The sequence below is a fragment of the Alligator mississippiensis genome, chromosome 8, assembly GCF_030867095.1.
Source record: "Alligator mississippiensis isolate rAllMis1 chromosome 8, rAllMis1, whole genome shotgun sequence".
Classification (NCBI taxonomy): domain Eukaryota; kingdom Metazoa; phylum Chordata; order Crocodylia; family Alligatoridae; genus Alligator; species Alligator mississippiensis.
Genome location: NC_081831.1, coordinates 24,703,083 through 24,731,041, shown reverse-complemented (window position 1 = coordinate 24,731,041; position 27,959 = coordinate 24,703,083). Strand labels below are relative to the sequence as shown.

General features: G+C 62.1%; 3 protein-coding genes across 10 annotated transcripts; 1 reads left to right on the top strand and 2 right to left on the bottom strand.

Annotated features, from left to right (window-relative positions):
• Positions 1–54: 54 nt before the first annotated feature.
• Positions 55–6,952, bottom strand: LRRC8E (leucine rich repeat containing 8 VRAC subunit E). 2 transcript variants are annotated; one of them, XM_019482053.2, is made up of 3 exons: positions 6,140–6,952; positions 3,474–3,655; positions 55–2,895 (listed from the first exon to the last, which is right to left on the bottom strand). In XM_019482053.2, the coding sequence occupies exons 2-3, from the start codon at positions 3,609–3,611 to the stop codon at positions 694–696; spliced, it is 2,340 nt and encodes a 779-aa protein (XP_019337598.1). In that variant the 5' UTR covers positions 3,612–3,655; positions 6,140–6,952; the 3' UTR covers positions 55–693. The 2 variants fall into 2 exon arrangements, with proteins under 2 accessions (XP_019337598.1, XP_006271167.1); XM_006271105.4 differs by lacking the exon at positions 6,140–6,952 and adding an exon at positions 5,541–5,685.
• On the top strand, positions 2,608–21,940 carry PRR36 (proline rich 36). Of its 7 annotated transcripts, none has more exons than XM_059732398.1 (7): positions 8,348–8,508; positions 12,633–12,932; positions 13,577–13,628; positions 14,476–14,615; positions 15,022–16,077; positions 17,571–17,767; positions 20,358–20,548. In XM_059732398.1, exons 2-7 carry the CDS (start codon positions 12,665–12,667, stop codon positions 20,454–20,456), a joined length of 1,812 nt encoding a protein of 603 aa, XP_059588381.1. In that variant the 5' UTR covers positions 8,348–8,508; positions 12,633–12,664; the 3' UTR covers positions 20,457–20,548. The 7 variants fall into 7 exon arrangements, with proteins under 7 accessions (XP_059588378.1, XP_059588377.1, XP_059588379.1 ...); XM_059732397.1 differs by having other exon boundaries at positions 8,349–8,508; positions 15,022–16,230; XM_059732395.1 differs by lacking the exons at positions 8,348–8,508; positions 17,571–17,767 and adding an exon at positions 2,608–2,697 and having other exon boundaries at positions 15,022–16,230; positions 20,358–21,940.
• A 717-nt stretch (positions 21,941–22,657) lies between these two features.
• Positions 22,658–27,260, bottom strand: SAMD1 (sterile alpha motif domain containing 1). Its single transcript, XM_059732399.1, has 5 exons — positions 26,670–27,260; positions 24,749–25,112; positions 24,269–24,362; positions 24,079–24,190; positions 22,658–23,580 (listed from the first exon to the last, which is right to left on the bottom strand). Exons 1-5 carry the CDS (start codon positions 27,180–27,182, stop codon positions 23,422–23,424), a joined length of 1,242 nt encoding a protein of 413 aa, XP_059588382.1. The 5' UTR covers positions 27,183–27,260; the 3' UTR covers positions 22,658–23,421.
• Positions 27,261–27,959: the final 699 nt, after the last annotated feature.

Here is a 27,959-nt window from a genome sequence, read left to right as displayed (position 1 = left end):
ACTGGGTGGAACTGGACCAAAGACGCCTCTCCACAGAAACACAGCAGCCTGGAAGAAGTCTCTCGGCCTTATTTTTCTTCCCTGCCCCCCTCCCATTAATTGCTGGTTAATTACACTACAAATAATTGGGGATAAATTAAAACCCAACAGGAGCTGGCCCCAGCCTGGGCTGTGGGCTGGCAGGGGGGCTCTGAAGTGCAGAGGGGGGAGAACTGGGAGCCTCTAGCTCTCTCTGGCTCTGGGAGAAGAGTTGGGGCTGGAGGGGTCATGTTATGGGAAAAGCAATAGGAGTCAGGACTCCTGGGTTCTTAGGCTATCCTGGGAGGAAGGTGAGAGCAAGGGGGTGGGCTTGGGAGCTGGGATGCCTGGGTCCTCTCTTGTTCTGGGAAGAGAATGGGGGGTGGAGGTTGCTGGAAGCCAGGACAGCCGGGTTCTCTTCAGCTCTGGGAGGTGTGGGGGAGCTGGTGGGAGTCAGCAGGTGGGGGCTGGGTACCCAGCTGCCTGGCTTTAACTCCCCAGGCTGCCCTCCAGCTTCTAGAGCTGGGCTTAGAACAGCAAACTTGAAGCCTGGACCCCTGGGTTGTCATCCTGCAGGGCACCAGGAAGCTCTGAAGAACCTCTCCAAGAGACCCTATCCAGTTGTTCTGGTGGCCCCGATCCCAGCTCCTGGGACCCCCAGAGACCCCTCCCCAGTCACTCCTCTTCCATCTGCTCCCGGACCTCCAGGGGCAGTGTCTCATAGAGGGTGTCTTCCACCACCAAACCGCTCCGTCGCAGCACCCTGCACTTCCCCAGCTGTGCAGGCAGAGCCTCTAGCCGGTTCCCTTCCAGCTCCAGTCGGGTGAGGGTGGCAAGCGCCCCAACACGAGGGGACAGGGCTGAGAGTTTGTTGCCCCCCAGCAGCAAGGTACTGAGCCGGTGGCAGAAGAAGACCTCATCCGGCAGTGTCTCCAGGGCGTTGGAGGAGAGGCCCAGATGTCGCAGGTTCTGCAAGGCACCCACACCTGGTGGCAGCTCCCGAAGGCAATTGTGGGTCAGGTCCAGACGACGCAGTGTGATGCAGAAGAAGAGGGCAGCAGGCAGCACCTGGACCTCATTGTGGCTCAGGTCCAGCTCCTCTAGGCTCCGCAGCTTCCGCACATGCTCAGAGAGGCAGGCAATGCGGTTGTGCCAGAGGCGAAGGATGGCCAGCTTCCGGCAATGCTGGAGACTCACCATCTCCTCCACTGCTTGCAGCCGGTTGCCCTTCAGATCCAGCTCCCGCAGGTCCCCCAGGCTGAAGACAGCATGGGGGACCCTCTCCAGCCCACAGCTCAGCAATGCCAGCTCCCGCAGCCCCCCCAGCTTCTTCAGGGTGTTAAGGGTCACCAGGCGGACGCCAGCATTGTGGATGCAGAGCCGCCGGAGATGCGGTGAGAGCATAGCCAGGCCTGGGGGCACCTTGGAGATCTCACTGTGCAGGAACAGCGCCTTGAGGTTCCTCAGCTCCCGGAGGTTCTCCAACACACCACCCACCTTGCCCACCTCCAGCCCACAGAGCCCAGAGAGGTGCAGCTCTTCCAGCCCACGGAGGGCATAGACCCATGGCGGCGTCTCCCGCAGGTCCTCAAAGGTGGCCATGAACACCTTGAGACGGTCACGGAGGAAGACCAAAGAGGAGAAATGCACCTGGGCCGGGCAGTTGACCAAGCCCAGCTCTTGAAGACGGCCCAGCTGGGTCACAACAGGTGGGATGTCAATGTCTCCCAGCGCCTCAAGCGTCAATGCCTCCAGCTCAGGCAGCTCAAAGACGGCATCTGGCAGGCCCGGGAGGGAGGCCAGGTGAAGCTCCAACCGGCCCCGGGCATTCTGTTGGAGCCTCTGCCGTAGCTTCTCCGCTGGCCACTCGTGGTTGAGCTTGAGCCTCTTGAGCTTGCCCTCGCTGGTCTCAGAGAGGAAGACGGCCAGGCGGCGGGCGTAGAGCGAGTCCGACTGATCCACCAGGTGCAGCATGAAAGCCAGGTCGTTCCGGACATCTGGGATGTCCCCCATGCCCGTCTCGGACCGTGCTGCCCGGAATGAATACATCTTCAGTGGGCGGTGGAAGACCCAGTAGAGTGTGTAGATGCAGGTGGAGCCATAGGCTGCCAGGACACCCAGGTATCCCAGAGCCAGCTTGGAGAAGAGATGGGCTTTGGTGTGGTGGCAGCAGAAACTCCCAGCACCTGCTGCACCCCCTGGGGCCACGTGGCAGGGCACAGAGCCCCGGATGGTGCTCACCAGGGCAGCACTGTAGGCCACGATAACCACAAACTTGAGCACCTTGACCACGGCCTGGCGCAGGTACATGGTGTGGAGGATGTCTCCCTGCTCCACGTGGAGCCGGAACTTCCTCACCTTCTCGAACAGTGCCCGGGCCTGCTCCACTTCCTTGCGGTCCAGCAGCATTGATGAGGGCTCGGGCCCCTTCTTCTCCGATACGGACAGAGCCGGCTCCAGCACTGGCCGAGACTCCCCCGCCTCCTCCCTGGGGCTCCTCTGCTTCTTGCGGGAGCCCGGGGCATCCCCAGAGACCTCAGAGAGGGCTCGGGTTGTCCAGGGGGAGTCGAAGCACTTGGCCAGGATGGAAACGAAGTGCTCAATCTTGGAACTGGTGCCAGGGAACTTGAACCAGAAGGAGGTGCAAGCCATGAAGACCAGGGTGTGGATGATCACCAGGTAGGGGAAGTACTTGGGGTACCAGGGCAAAGCTGTCTCATAGCACAGTTGGTTCACAAAGCCATACTGCTGCAGGTCCAGGTGGGGCCGGGGGGGGAGCTCCGGGGGAGGCCCTGAGGTGTTGGGGAGGTCCCGGGCTACAGACGGGCAGGCAGCATCAGGGGGCAGGGGCAGGCAGATGATCTTGTCCTGGGTCACCTGAAGAAGGGGAAGAAGAGGGGGTGAGGAAGGGGTGACTGAGTAGGGGGAGGGAGGATGGCACCTCCACTGGTGGCTGGGAGGACCCCAAGGAGGTTGGGGGGAGTCAATGGGAGGAGCAGGGAGGGGGCTGAGAGCCCGGTTGCCTTGGTTCTTCACTTGCCTTTGGGAGGAGAGTGCAGCTCGGGGCTTAGAGCAGGTGTGATGGCGGGGGGGGGGCGGCTAGGAGCCTGGACACCTGGGTTCCCACCCTCAACTGGTGGCCTTATTACCTGTGAATAGGAGTGGCCGTGCCCCCGGCATCGTGGCAGGGGCTGTTTTGTGGAGGGTCCCAGGCCAAACCCCCATCTTGGAGCCCCAACCCCAGGAATATCAGTCCCCCCCCCACACCCATGACTCTAGCCCCTCTCCTACCTGAAGACCCCCCCCCCCCCCCCATGACCCTAGCCCATCCTTCATCTGTGGCCCCACCACCGAGTATCCCAGCCCCTTTCCTACCTGGAACCCCACCCCCAGGGACCCAAGCCCCTCCCCACAACCCCAGCCCCCACATCTGGAGTCCCATGTCTCCTGCCTACCTGGAGGGTGCAGCCAAAGACCCCAATCATGAGCATGGCCAGGGCCAGGTACTCGGCAAGGACATCCCACCAGGGCTTGAGCACACGGAAGGTGCTGGTCGGCTCCGCAAACTGCCGCAGCTCCGCCACTGGGATCATCCCGCCCCGGGGGACGGGGTGGGATGGGCGAGATGCAGCCACCTCTGGGGGAGGGGGAACAAACAGCAGGTGAACAATGACACAGTTCAATTATTGCCTTGCCTCCCCCCTTCTCCCCCCCCAAATCACTGAATGCAGCCACTGCCGGGGGATGCAGCAGCCCATGGACAGTAACACTGCCTAGTGATTAGCTTCCTCAGGGCTAAAAGCAGTCACCTCTGGGGTGGATCCCAGCAGCTCCTGGACACTCACAGAGCCCAATGACTATCTCCTGTAGCACTAAATGCAGCCACCTCTGGCATGGAACGTAGCAGCAGATAAACAGCAACGCTGCTCAGCATTGGCTCCCCCAGTGCTGAGATGCAGTCACTTCTGGGGTGGGTCACGGCAGCCCATGAACAGTCACAGGGCCCGATGACTCCTGCCTACAGAGCTGGGATGCGGCCATCTCTGGGGCAGGATGCAATGGACCATCGAATTGCCCAGCGATGGTTCATCCAGTGTGGAAACGCAGCTACCTCTGGGAGGGATGCAGCTGCCCATGAACACTAATACTGCCTGGTGATTAGTTCCCCAGGGCTAAATGCAGCTGCCTCTTGGGTAGATCTCAGCATCCCTAGCAGTGTAAGCATTGCCTAGTGATTAGCTTCCCCAGGGCTAAATGCAGCTGCCTCTACGGTGGATCCAGCAGTGCACAAAAATCAATGCAACCCAGTAGAAGCTCTTCCGGCATGGAAATGCAGCCACATCTGGGATGGAACCTGGCAGCCCAGCACTGGACTCCCCAACCCTTCTCCCACACTGAGATGCAGCTGGCTCTGGGTGGGGCACCCTAGCATGACAGCCAGAGGCTGTAGGCAGCTGGGAGCCAGGGCTGGGCCCTGGAAGAGACTGGGTGGGACTGGTGACTCAAGGCAGAAACTCGGCCGTTTGCCTGGGTTCCCACCCTGAGTGGGATGTCCAAGCACAACACATGGGGTGGGGGGCAGGGTCCCCCCAGGCCTGTTCCCCCCCCCCCCAAATAGGCTCTGGGCAGTGGCATGGCTCTTCCCCAGAAGTGGCTGCATCAAGCCAGTTGAGAGGAGTATAGCCAGCCCAGGCCCAGGGTCCAGGGGATTCCTGGCACCATAGCAAAAGCCCATCCTATCTCCCAGGCAAGAAAGGTGGGGGGAGGAGGGGTGGTGGGGCCCTTTGTCTGGGTTAGGTTGGGTAGTGGGCTGAGAGCCCAGATACCTGGGTTCTTTCTTGTGGTCTCGGAGGGGGAGGGGGGGCGGGACTGTTGGGTTAGAGCAGGTGGGCCAGAGCTCAGACACCTGGGTTCCCCAGTCCATGGGACCACCAGGGAGCTACTGCCTCATCCCTGCCTCAGTTTCCCAGCTGTGGGAGCAGGGACCCAGCCCTCCCCTGCCCCGGGCCCTGAAGCTGGATCCGGATCCCTCACACCTGATCAGGAGTCCGGGCCTTACAGGAAAGCAACCGCCCAGCAGGGGGCACTGTCCCCCAGCTCTCTCCCTATCCCTGCTTTAACCAGTCAACCCCACTCCCTTCCTAGAGCTGGGGAAAAGGACCCAGGGCTCTGAGCTCCCAGTGCCCCCCCCCCCTCCGAAAAGAAGACAGGGTGTTTGGGCCCCCCCCCAGCTGGAGGGAACCCAGGCGTCCGAGCTCCCTCACCCCTGGGGGCCAATCCTGCCGACACCCCCCGCCCCAGCCACTCCCTCAGCTGCCCTGGCGGGTCAGAACCGGTTCCGGCGCCCCCTGCTGGGGCAAATTCAGAGGCCCCCCCCCACAGGCCCTGGCGTCCTTCTCTTCCTCCCCCTCTGCTGGGGGGGGTAGGAATCCGAATCACCCCCTCCTCCCCACCGGGGTAAATCCGGATCATTCCCCTCTCACGGGGGTGAATCCGGATCAGAAGGTGCCCCCCGCACTCACTGGCTCCGCTGCCGCCGCCCGGAGGCGCGGTGAGAGGCGCTCGCACCCCCGGTGCTGCGGATGGACCCGCTCCGGCTCCTGCTCCTGCCCCAGCCCGGCCCGGGCCTGCGGGGGCGGAACGGGACGAGTCGGGGCAGAGCCGCGGGGGGGCGGGGTTGGGAGGCTCCTGCCTGGACGCCTGAGTTCTCTGCCGGGGGAGCTGGGGCCGGACACCTGGGCTCTTTCTCCTGCTGGGCAGGGGGACTGGGAAGCCGGACGCCTGGGATCTCCCCTCGCGCCGGGCTGAGCGAGGCTGCGGGCCGGACACCTGGTTTCTCTCCTAGGTCGGGGATCTGATGCGTTAGAGCAGGGAACCGGGACCCCGGACACGTGGTTTCTCTGAGGGGCATAAGGGTCTAGTGCGGAGGCTGGGAGCCGGGACTCCTGGGAGGTGGGGAGCACTAGCAGGGGCAGAGCACCGGACTCCTGGGTCTCTCCCACCTCTGGGAGACCCTTCCCCCAGTACTGGCATCCGTGCCTCGAGCTGCTCCAGCCCTGAAATGCGGCTGCCTCAGGTGAAGGGGATTTCCAGCCCAGGGATCTCTTCGGGCCTCACTTACCTCCCCCGGGGTGCGGGTGCTGCCGGGGTGGAGCAGCCCCGGGGCCTCCTCCAGCTCCTGGTTCCACCCCGCAGCGGGTGCCTCAAAGTCCGGCTTTGTCCGGGAAACCCGAGCCAGGCCGGGCAGGGGAGGGGATGGGCCCTAGGCCTAGGGGCTCCAGGTACCAGGAGGAGAGGCTGGCAGCCTGGGCGCCCAGGTCCTTCTCTGCTCTGGGGGGGAGTGGGGGCTGGGGACCCGGATGCCTGTGTTCACTCCTGCTCTGGGTGTCTCAGGCTGGAGCTTCAACCCTCCCCAGATCTCCCTGGCAGGAGCCGACCAGCTGGTGCCTGGTCCCAGATAAGCTGCAGCCAGGGAACCCAGGAGTCCGGGTCCCCTGTCCTGCCCCCAGCTCTACCCACTTGTCCCCCCCCCCCGAGGACTACGGTGCACCCAACCTGCCCCCAACAGGGAGAGAACCAAGGCGCCGGCCCCCAGTCTGGCCGCCCACGCAGGGGTGACCTCAACCAACCGCACCAGCCCAAGCCCCTAATTAGCTGGAAATAGCCACCTGGCCTTAAAAGGCCGGTGCCCGCCTGCCTCTTGGGTCTGGCAGCTCCCCCGGCGGAGGGCGCCGGCAGGGGGCGCTGTCGCTGCAAGCTGAGATGCCCCAGGGGGTGCTGGGCTCCACTCCAGGGGTGGCTGCATCTCCGCGAGGGGCCTTGAGCTGGGGAGGAACCCAGGTGTCCCAAAGCGGGTGAGGGCTGTAGGCCCAGACCTGTCATCCCCTCACCACCAGGAGGCTGCGCTCTTCCCCCAGCAGTGCCCCAGGAAGATCGGGCTCCGCTCGGGTTTCAAACCGGTTCGGCAGCCCCAGCCCCGAGGCAGCCACGTCGCCAAGGGAACGGAGGAAAAAGGGGATTGAGCGGGGGTGGCGCAGCGCCCCCTGGTGCTGTCTAGCCCAGCCCGGCCTGCCCGACAAATCGAACGGTCTCCCATCCAGACGCCGCACCGGCCCGACCCTGCTTAGCTTCAGCGCTGTTGTCATTGGCCAGGCCCACGACGGGCGCAGCAGGGCCCCCTTGTGGCGGCACTGACGAGCTACGGCTCCCCCGTGCGCTCCCCCAAGGGCGGGTGTGTGGGGTTACAGACTCCCCAGTAGATGCCCTACCTGGGGTATTAACCCTCCCCTTCCCAGGGCAGCCTGGGGAAGCAGTTCCCAGTTCAGATCAAAAGGGACCAGGTTGACCTCCCCAGTTCCTCAAGGGGCCCCTGCCTTCACCTGTCCCTTGCCCCCTGCCCCTTGTCCCTCCCCCTCCACCTGGGGAGCCAGGCCTGATACCTCAGGGCCCTGGGTCTGCCCCTGCTGGGGGCAACTGGATCCTGCTGCACTGCCCAGGCCCAGGAAGGGGATTGAGAGTTAGGTGGGGGGTTGAGATGCCCTCTGCTGGTGGTGGAGGAACTCGGGAGTCCAGAGCAGGGCCTGGCTGACCAGGGCCCACCCAGTGCCAGACTGAGGGAGCCGGGATCACCAGGGAGACCCCTGACCAGTCCAGGCACCAGCCAGACTCTTCACACTGGGCTAACTGGGGACAATGGACTGGGCAATGTTGGGCAATGCCAATGGGCTGGCACTGGATTCACTGGGTGGCACCAAGGGGAAGTGGATGGATGTGGTGATTTGTTACTGGGGGCACTGGGACTGCTAGGGGTTCCTGGCTGTGCTGGCTGCAGCTGGGGACACTGGTTCTACTGGACAGTATTGAGGGACTCGGGTTTTATGGGCTGGTATTGAAGGGAAGGATTCTGGCTTGACTGGGGGACACTGATTTTATTGGGCCTTACTGGCTGTACTGGGTAGTACTGAGAGATACTGGTTTTCCTGGGAGATATTGGTTTTACTGGGGGTTACTGGCTGTACTGGCAGTATTGGAGGATTCCAGCTTTACTGGGAGATGCGGGTTTTACTGGGGGACACTGGGATCCTAGAAGTCGCTGGCTTCACAGGAGGTCAGTGGTTTTACTGGGTGGGAATGAGAGATAATGGTTTACTGAGAGATGCTGGTGTCACTGTGGGTCCCTGGTACAGAGGGGTCATGCCGAGATACGATGGTGTGACGGACCCACCAGCTTGCGACCACCTGATTGGTGCAAAAGGGGGGGTTCTGGCAGCGAAGGGGTTACAGCCCCCAGCCCTGCTCAGTTAAGGGGGAGGGCGTACAACCCTGGGAGAGGGGCGTGGCCAGGGGCCGTCTGCGGTGTCCTCACGCCGAGCTGGCTGGCCATTGGCTGTTGGGGGGCGGTCCCTGCATCCCTCCATCCCCACCACCCCCAGCAGACAAAGCCCCGCGCGAGGACAGGTGGAGCCGGTTTGTGCTCGGCGCTGTGCGGAGGTCAGTGCGGCCGTGGGCGGGGGTCGTCCATTGCAGCCTGGTCAGTTTCCGGCTCCGACGGAGGAAGGAACTGATTTATACTGGGAGCCTCTGGTCCCTGCAGGGCAGGGCTGGGAGCCGGGGAGACAGATCTACCCCCGTGGCCGCGGCTTTCCTTGAGGGAGCCAAGCGGGATCGGGTCCTGGAGGCACCTGCGGGGCGAGGCGGGGAGGACTGGGCTGGACTGGAAGACATGGGAGGGGCGAGCCCTGCCTCAGAGCCAAGAGAAAGGGTTTAACCCTGCGGGGGGGGGGGGGGAAGTGGAGCATTGTGGGACGGACAGGGGTGGGGGGTGGGGGATGGCGGGCTCAGGGAATGGGGCATTGTGGGATTGGAGGGGCTGGGGGGGTCAGAAGGGGGCATGGTGGGATAGAGGGGGGGTGGAGCTCAGGGACTGAGACATGGGATGGAGGGGGGCTGATGGCGGGTGGGGTGGGCAAGGTAGGTGTGTCTGGGGGGCAGAGAGGTCTCTGACTATGGGGTGGGGGGTTATCAGGTACCAGACCCCCCTCCCCTCACCCCCATCAGGGCCTGGCTGGACAGGTGCTCATTGGCTCTTTGAGAGGGTGGGTCTGGGAGAGAAGTGACCCCTGACCCCAAAGCACTTGGAGAGCCCAGGTGTCTGGGTCCCCTGATTGCATGGGGGCTGCTGGGATGGGGTCCAGAGGGGTGGAGGAGGAGTCAGCCCCTGCCCCCCAAACAACAACAGCAACCTATGAAGGATAGGGCCAGAGGTCACAGCTGAGCTGCCCCCACTCCCCATCCACCCCCTGAGAGATGCCCTAGTGTAGTGGGCACCTGCTGCCCCCAAGGCCCAGGCTGGGCCTCTAGGTCTCCACCTCCTGGTGGCTGTGGGTACTGCAGGGGGGGGGCACCAGCATGTTGAATCCCAGTTCAACCCGTGTCCTCCTTACTGATATTTCACCTGCCGAGTCAGCCCAGGACTCCTGGGTTCTCGCCCCCACCCCATCTCTGCTTCAGTTTCCCCAAGTGGTGCTCTCTTGCACCTGCTGGCCCTCCCACCCCCAGATCTCTGCATGGGGAATGAGGGGGGTCTGGTCCCCCTCTAGGAGCCAACCAGGTTGTGGCCTGGCAGAACTGGAGCAGGGGGAGTGGCAGGATGCTTGGATTCTTTGGAGGGTTGTGAATACTGTTTACAAGTCTTCCCTTTAACCTTCTCTGGTTATATCTGTTACAGGTTAACCCATAGAACCCACCTGGCAGGGGGGAGCCCTGGGCCACCGTGGGGGAAGGGCCCTAGTCCCTGCCTGGAGCAGTGGGGTGGGGGGGGACCCCATTGGGGGCTTTTGAGAGGGGGCCAGACCCACCAGCCCCTGTTGTGAACTTCCCAACCCTCCTGTTGTGAGCTTGCCCCAGTTTTATCCCAAAGGGGGAAGGGGGGGTGGCTGGGAACCGTGATGCCTAGGTTCTTTTGCAGATCAGGAGGGTGTTTGTGGGGTGGGGGGGAGGATGGGTCAGTCCATTCACTTTTCTGCTTTGGAGCCCAAAGCTCCCTGTTGCCATGGAAATGCTGGCAGCCACACTGAGCAGGGATTGGTTGGGGCAGGGGGTGGGGGGCTGTTCTCTCCACCCCCCACCCCAGGGGCTGGCAGTGGATTGGAAGGACCATGGGCAGGGGCAGTGCCCAAACAGGCCTGGGGGTGGTGGTGATGGTATCTAGTGGTTAGAGCAAGTTGGGCAGGGGCCGGACTCCTGGAATCTATTCCCAGCTTTGTGGGGGGGGAGTTAGGGGCCAGAGCTGCAGAGCTGGGATCCTTAGTCTCCTGGGTTCTCTCCCAGCTCACTGGTGGGCAGCAGGGGCTGTGGGGGCTGGGAGCCCAGACACCTGGGTTCTACCCCTGGCTATTGCCAGCCTCTTGGAAGGGGGTGGTACTAGATGCTGGGGGCTTTTGATCATGAGATGGAGGTTGGGAAAGCTTCTCCTGCTGCATCCTTCCCCCCACCCCACCACTCCCCTACCCCCCCCTACCCTGCTCCTTATTCCTGGGCAATCACTTCAGCAGTATGGGGCTCATGACACATAGCAGCTTAGCTCTAGAGCCAGCCAGCTGCTGACTGCAGACCACATCTGCCTCTGCCCCCACCTCTTCCCTGGGGGCAAAGTTCTAGGGCAGCTTGTGGGGTGCAGGGCTGGAGAACCCAGGCATCTGGGCCCACAATGCCCCATTAGTCCTTGAGGAGAAGGGGGAAGGACCCAGGCTGAGCCAGGGGGCCGGGGTCACCTAAGGTCACTGCTGGCATTAGTATGTGTGTGGGGGAGAAGGCATGTGATGTCACTGGTTGCCTTATGTAAGGCTTCATTAGTAACATCATCAGTCACTTGTGACCCAGATCCTTTCCCATAATCCTCTGCTCTGCCTGGGGCCATGATGAGGGAGGGGAAGTGGGGGTGGAGAGGTAGCCAGATCTCGGTTCTTATCCCTGCCCCTGGCCCCCAATTCCCCCTGGGGACTCGCCCTTGTGGATGTGTGGCCCATGACACATGCCATGGTAGTTCTGATTCTAGCCAGCAGCTGGTAGGGTGGCCTAGGGCATCAGGCGCCAGGCTGAGGACTCCTGGGTCCTTTTACCCCACCCCTCTGTGCCTTAGTTCCTCCATACAGTGACCTCTCACCTGTGCCAAGAACCCCCCTTTCCCCCCAAATCTTCCTGGGTCTCTGCATGGGGGGCCTCCCATAACTGGGACTTGGAAGTGTGGGGGGTGCAGGATGCCTGGGTCCTTTCCCTGGTTCTGTGAGCCAGATGGGGTCTGGTGCTTGGGGCAGGGGGAGGGGCTGGGTGACTGGACACCTGGGTCCTCTCCTCCGATGAAGGACAGGATTGAGGGCTAGAGCAGGGGAGCCTGGATGCTTGGGTCCCCTTTCCCTGGCTCTGTGACGGGATGGGGTGCTGGGGTGTGCAGATCATACCTCCCACCTGGATTCCCCCCTAGCTGGGGATTGTCCCTCAGCAGTGTGGGGTCCATGATGCATGCTGTGGCAGCTCCAGTTCCTGCCAGCAGCTGGCAGTGTGACCTCAGGGGTTGGGCTGATGCTGGGCTGGGGGACTCCTGGGTTCTTTTCCCCCACCCCTTGGCCTCATTTTCCCCACTGAGGGGCGTCTCTTGCCTCTGTTTCCCCCAATGGCATGTTGCCACTTGGGAGGGAGGGGGGAGTTGATCTGACACCAGAGCATCAGGCTGGAATCAGCTCCATCAATGGGCTGGGATTAGCTGGGATCAGCCAGGCCGGAGCCTCTGGTCTCCCCACCTCCTCCACCCCTGCTGACTCAGGACCACCCCCCCTTCCCCCTTTTGAATTTAATCTCTAATAGTTGGGGCTGGAGGGTGGAGATCACAGCCCCCTGCCCCCCCCCCCCCTGCAATGATGAACCCAGAGGTGGCTGGTCCTGGGGTAGAGCCTGGGGATAGGTGGCAGCAATGAAGAACAGGCCCTCGGTCTAGGGGAGGGAGTGGTTTCAGCTTGGGGAGGGGGGCTCTGATGGGGAGGTCTTAGTTCAGTGATGAAGTCACTGATAGAAGTGGGGGTCCAAGCTTGAGGGGTTTCTGGGGGGGTGTGCTCTGGGAGGGCCCAGCTTTGGGTGGGGACACTGGGGCCTGTCCTTCATACCTGGGTTCTGGTCAGGCTTGGGGATGCTGGGAGTTTGGGAGGGGGGGGCAGAGAATGAGGTCTGTGCTCTTTGCCAACAGTCCTGGTTTGAGGAGGGTCAAAGCCAGTTGGGGGGGCTGTAAGAGCCATGGGGTACATGACTGCCACAGGGGGCGCTGGGATGTCTACCTGCAATGCCCTGCACTCACACTGAGGCTGTTGCCTGGGTGGGGGGGGTCTCAGGATCCTGAGCGGCACTTTTGTGCTGATCCAACAGCTCATCTTGGGTTTACAGGGATCAGTGGGGTGAATCAGGCTTGTGATGCACCAGATCTGGCTGGGGGGGATTAGGAGATGGCTTGTTGCCTTGGGCAGGGGTGGTGAAGGCTTGGGGGGAAATTGCTCCTTTCCCAGCTGTGGGGGGAGGGGTGCTGGCTGGACCCAACCTCCCCCCAGTATTAACCCTTTGTTTTTCAGCTCCAGCAGGGAGACCCCCCTCCCCTTTCACCATGGACACCCCTGCAGCTGCTGCCACTGGGGGTCTCCCATCCCCTGCCAAAGCCAAGCCCCCCTCCAAAGCCATTCCCCCAGGGGGCAAGCGACCCACAGCCCCCCCCAGCAATGGGCCCAAGGTTCTGAGTGCTGGGGGGGGCAGGCGGGCAGAGGTCCCCCCCCGGAAACCTCCAGCTCCACTTGGGGCCAAGGCTGTGGTCAGGAAGCTGCCAGCAGAGAGACCTGAGGGGGGCAGGAAGGCACCAGGCCCCCCCACAGCCAATGGTATGTTCCAGCACCTCCCCCTAACCAATGCTGTGTTCCAGCACCCCCCACCCCCAAATCCTCCTGGCCAGGGAGTTATGGGTTTAAATCCCTGCCCCACCTCCCAGCTCCTAGGCAGACACATGTGAAGCTACATGAGTGGGGGCCCCCATTCCTGGCCTGATCCCCCACTGCAGCCCCGGAATCAGGGGGACAAAGCCCTCAAGCTGGGAACCCCCGGGTCCCAGCCCAGCCTCAGTGCCTGGCCTAAGCTGTACCCCTCCCGCAGCACCACCGGAGTGGGGAGGGGGACCCCCTGATCCCCAGAGCAACCCTGAGATGCTCCCCCCACCTCAGGGCAAGTGACCTTGGCATGAGCACAAGGCATTGTGGGTCATTTTGGCATCAGAGTGGTCAGCTCTCTGGTCTGGGCTGGGAAAATCCTGCTGAGAAAGACCCAGTTCCCAAGATCCCAGCTCAGTCAGATGTGGGGGGTTTTTCCCTAGCCCTCTGGATGTTTCCCCCCAAAACACTGGATTTTGCCCCATTCTGGGGCAGGCTGGGTGTCGGGGGGGCACTGAGCTCAGGGGATCCCTAAGCCCCTGCCCCAGCCCCATGTCGCCTTGACCCCAGTCTCCATCTTTTTCCTTGTTTTATTTTTCAAGCCAAGTCAGCCCCAGCGAAGCCTGAGAGACCCGAGCCAGCCAAGTCCTCCAGGTACAGCTCGGGGACTTGCTTCAGGAAGGGGTGGGACTGCCCCAGTAAAACCAGTAGGGATTGGGAAGGAGGGGCTTGTAGGGGGGGTCCAAGGCCTCCCTCACCAAGTGTGTGTGGGGGGGGGGGAGGCGAAGCAGCTGTGTGAATTTCACCCTCCCTGATAGGCCATAGGTGGGGCCCCTGGCCAATTTCAGGTGGTCCCTGGTCTGTTTCCAGGCCCAGCTGCCTGGCCTGGGGAAACTGAGACACAGAGGGCAGCAGTACTGCTCTGCTTATACCCCTGCCCTGTGGGAGCCCTGGGCAGCCACATCTGTTCCCGCTTTTGCCTGGGAAGCTGCCCCTGCCACTAAGCCCAGCCCTGGCAGGGCTCAGAGTATTATGGGGTCCTGGGGGGAGGGGGAGAGGGAGGCTGGGGGGATCTCAGGTTTGGAGGGGTCCTGGGGTCTCCTGATGGGGGCTGGAGGGCTGGGGGGGTCCTGGTGTCTCCAGACGGGCTAGGAGGCATGGGGAGTTCTGGGCTGGGACCCTTCCCACCAGCACTGCCTCTGCTGCCTGCTTGAGGGACTCCCCACGCAGCAGCAGTGGGGCTTGGGACTCATGGACCAGCAGTGCCTGCTGCAGCCAGCAGGGTGTGCTCACCTAGGTTCTTCCTGCCTCAGTTTCCCTATCCCTTGGCAGTGGCTAGGGAGGAATTGATGAGGCTGTTTGCAGTGGGGGGACTTGGACTCTATCTGCAGCCCAGTCCCCCTCGTGCCTCAGATTCCCCCTGAGAGGGGGGCTGGGCTAGTTGCATGCCAGGGACCCCACCCCCCACGGATCTCCCACCCCCGCTTCTCTGTTGTTTCAGATCAACAGCTCCCAGCACCCAGAGTGCAATCCCTGGCTCTTCCCGCCCCCTGGCCAAGACCAAGCCAGCGGCCCTCCCTGGCAGCCAGTCTGGGGCTACGCCTTCACCAAAGATCCCCATTGCCATAGCAACCAAGAGAGGTACTGGTGCCCTGTGGATGGGGTGCGGGGGTGCAAACTGGGGAGTAGGAGGGCACATGGGGGCAGATCTGGGCTAGGGAGGGCAGCAGGGAGTGGTGGGTAGGAGGGCATCCAGGTGATGGCTGGCTCTGGGGAGGGGCTGCTCCCCACTGCCTGAGCTGAAGCCCCTTCCCCCCAAAGAAGGGGTGGAGCCAAGCCTGGGGTCCCATTTCATTGTGGGAGCCCCCTGTTTTTCTCTAGGGAGCAGCAGCTGGTGGGGGTGGAACTGAAGCAGCCCAGGGTGGCTCTGGCAGGTGCTGTGGGGGCGGGGCTTTGGTTGCTGGGGGCAGGGCTTAGGAGGCCAGGGGCAGGGCCTGCAGGGTGCTCAGATCTGTATGTACCCCTGATCTCCACTCCCTCCTTGCAGATACCAAAGTCCGGCTTGTGGCCCCTACCCCCAGCAAACTGGCAGCATCTCCAGCCAAGACGCCCCGCCCCAGGCCCCCTCCAGCCCCCAGGCCTCCGCCGACCCCTACTTCCCCCAAGGAGAAGCTGAAAGCCAAGAGTCCCTCGCGGCCTGGGGGCAACATCCTGGCAGCCTCTGCTCCGAAGAAGCCACCCGGGGCGAAGACCCCCCGGAAAGAGACTGGGAAGAAGCCAGCACCAGGGGAGGCAGGAACCCGGGGCGCCAAGACCGAGACTCCAGGGGGCATTGGGGAGACTGGGAACACTGGTCTGGAGCAGGACATGCCTGGCACCCAGGGCAGGGGTAGGGACTCGTCTGTGCCCCTTGGCCCAGAGCCCCCAGCGGACACCCAGACCCAACCCAGCCCTGCCCCAACCCAGACATTGCCCCCTGTGAGAGAGGATGGTGTGGAGGAGGACAAGACGCCAAGGGCACCAGCCCCTGCTGACCAGGAGCCAGATGGACCTACAGAGCCTCTCTTGGCGTCTCTGGGCTCACAGACTGGAGCAGGCAGCAGTGGGGAGACTGGAAGCACTTGTTTGGAGCAGGCCATCTCCCCCACCCTCCTTGGGGACCTGCAGCATGATGCCAGGATGGATGGTCTCCAGGAGACTCTGAGCCCCTCAGAGCACCCCACCACTGCCCCCCAGATTCCTGTCGCTGCCCCTCTCCAGCCAGGAGCTCCAGCAGGGGGTACTGCTGGTCCTGTGGCAGCTTCCCCGAAACCACAGATACTGCCATTGGGCCTCCCCAGATCTCCTGGGAAGGGCTCATCGTCCTCGCCATCCAGCACCCTGAGTGGGCCTGAGTTGGCAGGGCAGAGCAGCAGCGAAACCAGCACCCCTGAGGAGCTGCGAGCCTATGACAGCAGCTCGGGCGTGGAGTCCAAGTCGGATGAGCGGCCCCCGGCCCCCAGCCCTGGCCCTGGTGAGCCTGACCTGAGCATCCGGCGACTGCCCGGCAGCCGTGGAGACCTACTGAAGATGTCCCCTGAGGACTCCGAGGGGCTGGGCTCTGGTGAGGCTGGCACTGAGACCCCCTCTTCCACCCCCTCACCACCCCTGGCCCCCCCTGCCGGCGCTCCTATACACTGGTGCTGTCCCCACAAAATAGAGGAGGAGGAGACTGAAGTCCCTGGCTTCGGCACTGGCCCCCGGAGTCTGCCTACAGGTAATGTATAGGGAGGAGTGGCACCAGACCCAGGGGTGACCTTTGACCCCATGGGGGAACTTTTTATCCTGAGGGACCTTTAGCCTGGGAGGGCCCTTGACCCTTGTGGGAGGAGGACCTTTAGTGTGGGTGGACCTTTAACTGTGGTGCTCAGAGTTGTGCACAGCACTGGGGCTGGGGAGGTTCCTGGAGCTGTATGTAGCACAGTGGGGAGTTGGGAGGGGACATTAACAGTCTACCTGGTCCCTGGGAGGTCCATCCCTCGCCTCCCACCATCTGTCCCCTCGTCTCAGCCTGTGTGCTCCGTGTGTGTCTGTACCCCACCCCCTTGCTGTTCTAACCCACTCCTCTCTGTTTGCAGGGGGCAGGGGGGGCTCTGATCTCTCATATTTTTTTTAACCCTTCAGTACCTGGCAATAAAGCGTCACTTGTCTCTACCTGAGCTGCTGGCCTGGTGTGGTGTTTCTCCATAGGGATCGGGGCTCCTCTGTCTCTTCCCATCCCCCCACCTTGCTAGTCTGCCCTGCCCTGGACCTGGAGCTGGGAGGATGGTCCAGAGGATGCCCTGGATTGCTATAGTCCCCCCCTCATTGCCATGACAATGCCATTGCAACTCTATATTCTCTGAGGACCATGGAGGGGGTAGTGGTTCCAGCTCCCAGCAGCCTCTTAGGTCTCTCTAAATACCTCTTCCCACAATCCCTGGATATTGAGTGGGAGGGGGCATGGGGAGAGGGTTTGTTGGCTAATTTTATTCCCACTTCCCCACATCAATCAGTGACACCCAGGGGCTGCCTACAAAGTGCCAGCTCCCTGGCAGGTGAGGATGGAACCCCCCAGAATATTCCCCCATCACCCTAGCTAAAGGGGTAAGACAGGGTTGCAATTCCAGTGCCTGTCACTAGGGAGAAGCACAATTCCCCCCACCGCACTCCCCAGCTCAGGCCCATGGAGGCAAGGAGAGTCTCCATGCCTTTGGACCAAGGATCAGGTGTGGGGAGGAGCTGTGGAATGAGCTTCCAGGCATTGAGTACCTCCCTCGGAGGGCAGGAAGTGCCTGGAGCTGTATGAGTGGCAGAGAGAGGTCTCCATGGCAGTGCCAATGGCCTGGGGGAGGTCTGGGAGCTAGGAGCAGAGAGGGGCTCTGAGAGCCCTTCTAAGACCCAAGAAAGGCAACAAACTTACCTGCTTTCTGGCAGATCAGGGCCATGGCAGAACAGGGTAGTTACCGTACTTCTTTGTCTACAACATGCCCCCTCTTAACACCTGGTCCCTTGCTTTTTGGGATGCAAAATGAAGAAATTTCATTGTTCATCATCATCGAGATTTTTTTTTTCCAGGGTTTTACAGCTTCACACAACAGAAACAACACCGCCTTCAGCTCCTTCCCCCTGCCTTTCCTGCTGAACCGAAAGCTGAACCCCTAGATACTGCTGATCTCTGCGGGCAGATCTACAGCTGTAAAAAGTGTGTGGTGGACTGTGAACCAGAACAAGAGGGACAAGGAGGCGCAGTGAGCATCAGGCCCAAGAGAAAGGTCAGCTGGATTAGTGGACCATCATGAGCCTTAAAAAGGAGAGAGGGTTGTCAGTACCTGCAGAGTGAAGATCAGTGGGCTTGTAGTGGTAGCCAAGAAGGTTTTAATTGGAGATCAGGAAAAAAATTTCACTGTTAGGGCAGTGGACCAGACACCCAGGGAAGGTGCAGGTTTCATTACTAGAGTGGTTCAAGAAGAGGTTAGACAGCCACTGGCCCAGGATGAACTGGGTGTAGCCTGTGTTCTTCTGTGAGTATTGCCCAGGCATCTGGGCTTGCTGGTCACCCCTGACCTTTCTGCTACACATCAGGGGTTTCAAGCCTCCCCCAGAGGCATTGGGTGCTTGCTGCAGCCCAGGCTGGGAATGGTGATTGGGTTGTCTCAAATCTGGATGGTGCTGACTAGAGGGTCTTGCCTATCTGCTCAGGCCCAGAACAACACCAGATTTAGGGTCAGGAAGGAATTTCCCCCCTTGGTCAGATTGTTATGGACTGAGGGTGGTGGGGGTTGCCTTCCCCTGTAGCAGGGGCATGGCCTCTGCCTGGGACCTCTCAAGTGTCTATTAACAATCTCTTACAGCAACAGAACATTGCCTGCCATGGTCCCCCTGCTTTCCCTGTGGTAGGTTCAGGGGTGATGTTTGGTGTTGTGTCAGGGTTGATGGTAGTTTTATGAAATGTAGATGATGGCTTTGTTTGGGATGGTTTGGACAGGGATGATCCTGCTTCAGGCAGGGGGGTGGACTAATGTGGACTGTGGAGGTCCCTTCCAGTCTTGCTTCCCTATGATTTGCTGTTCCACTAATCAAGCTGACCTTTCTCCTAGGTATGTCAGGGAGAGCACTAGGCTGCTCTGTTTCTCTGTCTGTCTCTTCTCTTATTTCACACCCAAGCAGCCTGGTATTTCAGCTGCTTTTTCAGTATTCTAGCTCTGCCCATAGAGATCAGGCTTCTGCAGCCACTAGGCTTTCAGCTTTAGTTAAGCAACAGAGGTAGGGTAAAGAAGTGGCAGAGGAGGCTCTGTGGCTGTCCTATCTGGCCAGAACTGGAAATAATCTCTTATTCTCTATTCTGCCTTCCCCAAAGCAAGGACTGTGTCTTATTGACAGGTTTGTGATATATAGGAAAATACGGTAACCACCCCCTTTTTCAAGGGTTTGGCTCTAATTGTTTGGCAGAAACAATTGGTGACAGACAGGGGGGACAAGGCTGAACTCCTCAACGAGTTCTTTGCCTCAGCGTTCCTAAGTGAGGGGCACGACAAGTCTTTCACTGGGGTTTCAGAGAGGCAGCAGCAAGGCACCAGACTACCATACGTAGATCCTGAGGTGGTGCAGAGTCACTTGGAAGAAGTGGATGCCTTTAAGTTGGCAGGCCCAGATGAGCTCCATCCGAGGGTGCTGAAGGCACTGGCCGACATCATTGCAGAGCTACTGCACTAGTGGACTCCAAGATGAACATGAGCCGGCAGTGTGACGAAGCCATCAGAAAAGCCAATGGCACTTTATTGTGCATCAGCAGATGCATGACGAATAGGTCCAAGGAGGTGATACTTCCCCTCTATAGGGCACTGGTCAGACCGCAGTTGGAGTACTGCGTGCAATTCTGGGCGCCACACTTCAAGAAGGATGTGGATAACCTGGAGAGGGTCCAGAGAAGGGCAACTTGTATGGTCAAGGGCCTGCTGACCAAGACCTACGAGGAGAGACTAGAGAAACTGGACCTTTTCAGCCTCTGCAAGAGAAGGTTGAGAGGCGACCTTGTGGCTGCCTTTAAGTTCATCACGGGGGCACAGAAGGGAGTTGGTGAGTATTTATTCACCAAGGCGCCCCCGGGGGTTACAAGAAACAATGGCCACAAGCTAGCAGAGAGCAGATTTAGATTGGACATTAGGAAGAACTTCTTCACAGTTCGAGTGGCCAAGGTCTGGAACAGGCTCCCAAGGGAGGTGGTGCTCTCCCCTACCCTGGGGGTCTTCAAGAGGAGGTTAGATGAGTATCTAGCTGGGGTCATCTAGACCCAGCACTCTTTCCTGCTTATGCAGGGGGTCGGACTCGATGATCTATTGAGGTCTCTTCCGACCCTAACATCTATGAATCTAATTCTGCTGCTTTTCTTTGGTCTTCTGAGGTTTCCTAGTACTCTCTCCCCTTCCAGGTCATAGCCCTCCTTCCTTCTTCTATGCAGGCCATGTGCATGGGCACAGAGCCTCTTCTCTGCTATTTGGAGTGTGCCTGGAGCTAGATGTGGCAGCTTCCCCCTTGCATGGAGCTGTACGTAGCTCCTTCAGGGTCTCCTTCCCACTTGAGGAAAGCACGTGATGTTTGAAAGCTCATCCCACAAGAGGCCACAAGGCATCTCATCCCCATTAGATTTTGCCTGGACCATCCCAGCCCCCCTCAAGGGGGGTGGCAGATATGGGGCAGGGGATGTGCAGCCTTTAAGGGGTTAACCTTCCACTCTCTCATCTCCGTCTGTCTGTCCTGTGTCTTCTTCCCCCACCCCTCCAGGGTTCTGTGTCCACCCTCATGCCCCCCTCCCAAGGGGAATGTCTCCTATCCCCCCACCCATGCTCCTGTGCCCTGTTCCAGGTGGGATTGGGCCGCACTGGGAGCCCTGCGCCCCTGACTTCCTCTCCACCATCTACGAAGCAGAGGGGGGTGCTGAGACCCCAGGGCTGGAAGACATGAATGAGAAGACACCCCTTGCACTGGGCAGCCTCCAAGCAGCCATGATGCAGCAGCTACTGAGCCGGAGCCTGGGGCTGGGACTGGGGCCGGGCGGGGGCCAGCGGGGGGCCCCACAAGCAGAGCTGGGCCGTTGGAGTGAGCTGTTGTCGCCTCTGGACGAGTCCCATGCCAGCATCACCTCAGTCACCAGCTTCTCCCCTGAGGATGCTGCCTCCCCCCAGGGTGACTGGACTGTGGTGGAGGTAGAGACCTTCCACTAATCCCACTGCAACCACCAAGCAGACCCCATGGCCTCCTCGCACTCTATGGACAGTTGTGCCCTCAGCCAATAGGGGTCTGGATCTTGCATAGTAGGGGCAGGACTTCCTCTCTGCTTCACTTCCTGTTGGTGATAATGTTGCATTCCTGTTGGCTTAGCTAGTGGCCAACCAGGTCTCTAATGGATGCTGCCAGTTAAGGGGCAGGTATTCCTGTTGGCCCCACTTCCAATGGTTGGGCAGGCGCATCCAGGGGGAGGGGCTGGATTCTGCCTATTATAGGCTGGAATGTCCCACTTCCTGTCGGCTGCCATGTTGGGTTCTGTTTGGTTGGCCAGTGGCCTACTGGTGAATCCCATGGTGGATGGATTGCCACCTGGATCCTTTTCAGTGGGACCCTATCTTCTCCAGCAGCCTTCCTTCCTTTGCTTCTGCCCTGGGTGGGGTAGTTTGAGGGGCTTCTCTGGTGGCCCCATGATGGAGCTGGGTCATCAGGTCCTGAATGGCCACCTAGTTGCTCTCCTTCCATGTCCTGATCTGGAGGAAGTGAGCAGCAGTGGGGAGGGGCAAGGTGCTGCATGGGTAGATGGAGGCCAGAACACCTTGGAAACTGCCTCACATGCCCAGAGCTCACGCTTGTGACTTGGGTCTGAGGCTGGGCAGGGAGTGGGGGCAGAGCTTAGTGTGTGTGTGTGTGTGTGTGTGTGTGTTCATGTGCATGTGATGGGGTAGGTGTGGAGTGGGGTGTTTTCTGGGTGTTATGCCCCACCCCCCCTTCCCCAGGCTGGAGCTGGCCACTAGGGGTCACTCTACTGAGGTTGGAGCCCACTTCAGCCACCAGCTGGTATCCATGGGGCACCCCCATGTGGCTTGTCTGTGCCCTGCTCTGCCCCCTCTCATAGACAATGGGAGGCCTGGACCCTCCACTGCCCCCACTATCACTTGGTAGGAGGACTTCGTGGTGGTACCTGTTCCACCCTCAGAGAAGGCAGGTGTCTTGGGGGCATCCTCTTCCCCTGGTACCAAGGTGGCCTCTGAGCCTCAGCCAATAGAGGGGGCAGTGACCTGCTGTCCCCTGGGCTGAGCCCACCCCAGGAGTTCTACATCTGGCTGTCTCCCTCCACCCCCCCCACTTCTGCCCTATAGACTCTCCCCCTGCATTGATGGTGGCTTGTAGAGGGTTTTTAAAGCATTTCTTTATCTTTTAAATAAAGATGACTTTGAGCAGCTTCTGGCTCTGACTTCATGGGCTGGGCCCCATGTGCAGGGGAGGATGGGCTGTAGAAACCTGCTTGAGGCTCTAACCACTGCACTTTCCTGCCCTGGCACAAGGTCCCGTTCTCCCCCCCACCCCAATCCAAGCTGATGCTCTGACCCACTGCCCAGGATACCTGGGTTCCCTCTGGAGCAGCCCCTAGTTGTTCCTGAGTTTCTTCCTTGCTCCCTTAGGCAGCTGGCTCCAGCCTTGGGCCCATGGGGAGTTTAAGGAGGTAAAACAATGCATGTAGGTTAGGCCCTAGCACTCCCCACCAGTGGAACCAGCTCTGGAGCTGCATCCTCCCAGCCCGGTCCTTTGAATCACAGCTGGTGCGGGTGGGGTGGAGGGGGTGTCATATGTGTGACCCCAGGCAGATTGCCCCTACCCCCCACCCAATGCACCCAGCTCTAGAGTGGAGCTTGGCAGCTGCTCACAGCCTGGGTGAACATGGCTGAGACCCCAATGCCCACCAGTGCCAGGCTTCAGAGTCTGCTTCTGCCCCACTCCTAGCCTAAGGAAGCAGGGAGACATGGTGCTATAGGCCAGGTCACCTGGATTCTTGCCCTGGTTTGGAAAGATCCTGGCTGGGGAGAGGTGGAGGTGCTGGGGAGCCAAGCACTGGGGCTCTATCCCCTCCCTCCTCCCCTGGGCTCCCCCCACACCGGTCCTGGTTAATGAAAGGAGCCTTGTTTTTCTTTCCAATATTTCTTTATTTAATAAAAAAAAAAAACAACCCAAAGTCCAGGAAGGGGCAGGGCTGAGTTGGGGGTGCAGGGCAAACAGGAAGGGGGAGGGGCAGGGGGATGGTATGACATTAAAATGCAGCTGATGCTGGGCTGCAACACCCCCCTCCCCCCCCCCCCCCCCCCCGTAACAAACCCAGAGGAACAAGCCCCAGCCCCGAGTGAGCCTCCCCACAAGAAGATGGGGGAGGGCAGGGCATCAGGCTGCCAGAGCCCCAGGATGGGAGGGCAGGGTGGGGGAGAAGCAGGGGAGAGTGGGGTTCAGGGGATGGGCAGATCTAATGCCCCCCAGCACAGATCAGGGGTGGGGGAGTGGTGGGTGTGAAATGAGCAACCCCCCAACCCCCCTCCCCTGTATGAAATGGCTATGATAAGGGACATCACCTTGGCAATGCCCCCATTCCCCCATCAAATGCCCCCTCCCCCCTTCAGTCTCTTCCTGGGGGGGTAAGAACTCAGACCCTTGGGTCCTCCTGCCCCTGCTGCCCCCCTAGTGATGCTTGCCATGGCACAGGGAAGCGGTGGGGGACTGGTTTCCATGAAGATGGGATATGGTGGGGGGCTGGTTTCCATGGACATGGGATGCCCTGTGGGGGGCAGGTTTCCACAGAGACAGAAACCAGCTGATCCTGCATCCATGGAGGCAGGGCTTGGTGCTAGCCCCGCCCCCAGGCCCTGACCTGCGGGTGGGGGGGGGGGGGGCAGTGTCAGGCCAGGAAGGGGTCAGCCTCGTCGTCATCAAAGTGGCCAGCCTGCAGCGCCTTCACATGGTGCTCATAGATCTTGAGTGCGGGGCCCAGGCGAATTGATAGCCCCGTCAGCACGTCAGAGCGTTGCATCAGCAGCAAAGCCTTGCCATCGATCTCCTGCAGGGCGTGGCCATCAGGGGCATGGCCAGGAAAGGGGTGAGGCCAATTGAGGGGGTGGGGCAAAGGAAGGGGCAGGGCTAAAACAAAGGGGTGGAGCCATCCTATGGCAGGGCAAAGGAAAGGGAGGGGCTAGGAGTAGGGAGAACTGAGAGGGTGGAACTATGGGAAGGGGCAGGGGGAACGGGTGGCATGAGCCAGGCCCGGGGGGCAGGGCTAGGACAGCACTGAACCAGAAACAGGCCAGGAGAGCATGGGGCCTGGGGCAGGGCAGGGTAGGGTAGGAGGAAGTGGGAGGCACCAGGGCAGGTGGCAAGGCCAAGAAAAAGGGGAGGAGCTGGGGTGGCAGGCTGTACCGTTCAGGGGGTGCCAACTCTGATCCAGGCCTGGGGGCACAGCTCTCCATGGGCCTGCTCCCAGCCCCACCCAGGAGCCATCCCCCAAGTCCCCTCCCATCCCTGTGCCCAGCCCTGGCCCCACCCCCACTCCCACTCCCACCTGCTCCTGGAAAGCAGCCGCCTGCTCAGCGAATCCGGCCTCGGTGAAATACTCAACGACATCCCGAACTGACCAATCCACCGGGTCCCCTGGCTTCTCCTTCTTCACAGAGCTGGGAGGGGGGGGATGTTGGAGCCATCACAGCCTGGTCACGGCCCCTGCCCCGCCTCCATGTGGGAAGGCGACTCACCTGCAGCCTAAGGGGGTCCCGTCCAACGCCTGCAGCCCTGGCCGTCCTGGGGACCCCGGCACTGAGGGGTCAGCGCCTGCCATGGCTGGAGACCCTGTGTGGAGATGGAGCTGAGGTGGGGGGGGTGCCCACCACCTGCTGCCCCTCACTCCTGACCCAGAGCCCCCTGCCTTCCCCCTGGCCACCATGCTGGTACCCCTCACCCCCCAACCCACAGCTCCCTGCCTCCCCCCTCACTCCTGAACCACAGCCCTCTGCCTCTCCCCCCTGCCACCATGCTGGTGCCTCTCCCTCCACAGCCCCCTCCCTAACATTTCTCAGATGCAGCCGGGTCCTGGATGCCGAGACCTGACATTGTCATTCCATACATGACCCCAGCCCCCTGGAACCAACCCCCTCCCTGCCCCACTTGGACACCTGAGTCCCAGGGCACCAGGATCTGGGCGCTCCCAGCCCACCCCAGATGCCTGGTTCCCTTACCCGCCCTGTCTAGCTGGCCACAGGAGCCCCCATCCTTCTTGGCAGTGCCCAGCTGCTGGCAGGCGCTCTCAGCAGGGGAGCAGGCCTTGGTGTGGCGCCGCTCAGGCCCGGGGGGCCTCTCCGAGGCCTTGTCAGGGGATCGCTCATCAGGAGGGTGCCAATCCCGGGCATGGCCTCCCCCTCCTGGGGTCCCGCGGTGCCGGTCCTTACAGTCCCCGTTCAGTGGCAGGGGTTCAGCCCGGCCCCCCCCGGGCACCTCAAAAGCCTGGGCCTCGGAGCCTGACGACAGTGTGGAGGCCCCGTCATCCTCCTCATCCTCCTCTTCGTCCTCATCCTTCTCCTCCAGTGGCTCCTCCCCAGGCTTCTGTGGGCAGTAAAGGGGGTGGAGGGGCATTAGGGACCATGGTGCCCCTCACTCCTGATCCTGATGCCCCATTGGGGTGGGAATTAAACTGACTGTACCTCCCCTGCCCCCCTAGAGCATGGGGCTGGGAACTAGGAGATCAGCAGCTCCCTGTCACCAACTGGGGCCAGATAGCTCACAGCCACACATGGGCAGTGTGGCCTGGCAGCCTGGAGGGGAGAAGAAGCACTTCCTGTGTCCCAAACAACCTCAGTGGAGCAGAGCCCCATGACCCCGCTTCAGTGTCCCCATGTGAGAAAGGGGCCCATCTCACTGCTGTCCTGATTCACCCCCTACATGTGGCCTGGGCAGAGCCTGGCACCCCCCAGCAGCTTCAGGCCTTAGGGGAGCACCCATTAAAGGAGTTAATTAAAGGCTGGATTCTAATCAAGCCCCATCACCCCGCCTCCCCCTGCACAGCCCAATGGTTGGAGCCAGGAGCTCCCAGCTCAGGCTGGATGGGCTGTACCATGTGGGGTTGTGGTAGGGGGACATGGACCCTGCTCTGGGCCTACTGGGAAGCACCTTTCAGGACCAGGCCCCCCCTCCCTCAACACCCCCCCACATCTGTCTGCCAAAATCCTAACCCCCCTCCTCCTCCTCCTCCCCCAGCATGACAGAGCCCCCCCACTTATAACTGCTAGCCCCCACAATGCCCCAGCCAGGTGGCCCCTCCCTCCACTGCCCCCCACTATCCTCCTTAGCCTCACTCCCTGCCCCCTCCATTGGCCCCCCAACACCTCCCTTAGCCCCCCCTTCCGCTCATTCTAGCAACACCCTGTCCCCATCTGGGGCCTCTCATTGGCCCCCACCCCCCATTCTGCCTTTCCAGTCCCCCATTGGGCCACCTCCCCTCTCAGCCCTGACCCCCTTCCCCATCCCAGGCCCCTCACTGGCCCCTACTCCCTCCTTCCCAGGCCCCCACTGTCCCCCCACCTGTCCCCTTAGTCCCACCCCCAACCCCCACTGGCCGCTCAGTGCACCTCTTAGCCCCACCCCTATTCTAGGCCCCACATTGACCCCCACTGCACCATCTTTGGCCCTTTGCCCCACCCTAATCCCCACACTGGACCCCACCCCTTCCTCCCCTGCCCCCATTGGTCCCTCACTAAACCCTCTTCACCCCACTGGCTGTCCCAAACCCCACCCACCACTGGATCCCCACAGCCCCCTCTGCCCCTTGCCACCTACTTTCTCTGTCCCTGCCCCTTCTCCCATCCCAGGCCCCTCCACACCCAATCCTTGCCCCGCCCCACCTCCTTTCACCCCACCCCCCCTTCCCTCACCACAGCCCCCCCCCACCCCTTTGGCTCCCCAGCACCTCCTCTGTGCCGCACCCTGACCCCACCATCCCACCCCCAGTGACCCCTGTTTGCCCCTCCTGTTCCCCCAATACCCCCCACCCCAGCCTCCTTTCCTGGCCCGGCCCACCTGTTCGCCCCACCACCTGCTCCCTTTAGTGCCGCCCCCTTACCCCTCGCCCCGCCCCCTGCCCCCCCATTGGCCCCGCCCCCTCACCTTGCCGCGCGCCGCTCTCCCGGGGCGCGGCGGGTTCGAGGCCGGGCCCAGGCGGGGCCGGTCGTGCCGTCCGCGGGCGCCGGGCCCTGGGTCGTGAGGCAGCGCCTGGGCCCGGCCCCGCGTTAGCCGCCCGCCCGCCGCCGCCGCCCCGCCCGCTCCGCCCAGGTAGCGCACCATCTCGCGCAGGCTGACAGCGGCCGGGGCGGCGGCGGCGGGCGCCGGGGGCGGCGGGGCCGGACCCGGGGGCGCGGGGGCCGGCGGGTGGCGGGCGCGGGGCGGCTGGACTCGGGCGGCGTTGCGGTACGAGATGCTGCCCTTGTAGGAAACGCGCAACACGGCGCGCTGCTGGATCAGCTTCTCCAGCTCGGCGCGGGTGCGCTCGGGCTCGGGGCCGTGGCGGCGCCGCACCATGCGGCAGATGCGCTCCAGGTCCGGCCGCGCCTTGCGGGAGCGCAGCGAGTCGATGGTGTCCAGGATCCACTGCTGGTAGCGCGGCGGCTCCGGGCCCGCCATGGCCGGCCGGGCCCCCACGCGGGACACGCGTGGCCCCCGCCTCCCGCCGCCGCCGCCTCGGCGCGGCCCGGCCCCGCCCCGCCCCGCGCGCACGCTCCGCTCCGCCCCCACGCGCGCGCCCCCACGCGGCCGCCCCGCCCCACGCGGGGCCGCCGCCAGCCCCGCCCACCAGCGCCGGAGGGCGGAGCCGCCGGGAGCCTCACCGGGCCCCAGCGCCTGCGCGTCGGACGTGGCCGAGCGGGCTGGAGTAGCCCCCAAAGGCAGCCCCCCCGCCGAAGGAACCGGGTCCCCGCAATGGACATGGGCGTAGAACTGCCCCCCCACCCCAAGCAGCCGGCACCCCCAAGTCAGACACGGCCCCCCAGGAAAACCAGGCGCTTCCACTCTGGAGACAACCCCCCCCAGCGCTGACCAAGAACCAGGCGCCCGAGCCGCGGCCAGGGGCAGGCTGGGATGGGGGGGCGGGCTCCGGGGCGCCTGGGTTCTTTGCCCCCGGGGGGGGCGGGGCAGTGCACCCTGAGGCGCTGCCTGCCCGCCTCCAAGGGGCCCCAGGGCTGGAACCCCGAGAAGGGGGAAGGGCCCGGGCGCCCCCAGCCCCTGCCCCGGGACGTGGGCGGAAATCTCCCCCGGAGGCAGGCGCTGCAGAGCCGCGGCCCGAGGGGCGGGGCCTCCCTCCCCTGCCTCGTTAACCCTTCCACTGCCGCATCTGGCTCCCTCAAGCCCATCCCTGCCCCACACAGGCCTGTACAGACAGAATGGATTTTTTTTAAACAAAAC

Bases quoted from the DNA above. Each gene is read 5' to 3' on its own strand.
- LRRC8E (XM_019482053.2), bottom strand. From the start codon at position 3,611: ATGATCCCAGTGGCGGAGCTGCGGCAGTTTGCGGAGCCGACCAGCACC. The intron at 2,896-3,473 runs GTAGGCAGGAGA...CCCCTTCTTCAG, and splicing joins TCTTTGGCTGCACCCTCCAG to GTGACCCAGGACAAGATCAT.
- PRR36 (XM_059732395.1), top strand. From the start codon at position 12,665: ATGGACACCCCTGCAGCTGCTGCCACTGGGGGTCTCCCATCCCCTGCC. The intron at 12,933-13,576 runs GTATGTTCCAGC...TTATTTTTCAAG, and splicing joins AGGCCCCCCCACAGCCAATG to CCAAGTCAGCCCCAGCGAAG. The intron at 16,231-20,357 runs GTAATGTATAGG...GCCCTGTTCCAG, and splicing joins CCCCCGGAGTCTGCCTACAG to GTGGGATTGGGCCGCACTGG.
- SAMD1 (XM_059732399.1), bottom strand. From the start codon at position 27,182: ATGGCGGGCCCGGAGCCGCCGCGCTACCAGCAGTGGATCCTGGACACC. The intron at 25,113-26,669 runs GTGAGGGGGCGG...TACTGCCCACAG, and splicing joins GGAGAGCGGCGCGCGGCAAG to AAGCCTGGGGAGGAGCCACT. The intron at 23,581-24,078 runs GTGGGAGTGGGA...CACGCCCTGCAG, and splicing joins CGGCTGCTTTCCAGGAGCAG to GAGATCGATGGCAAGGCTTT.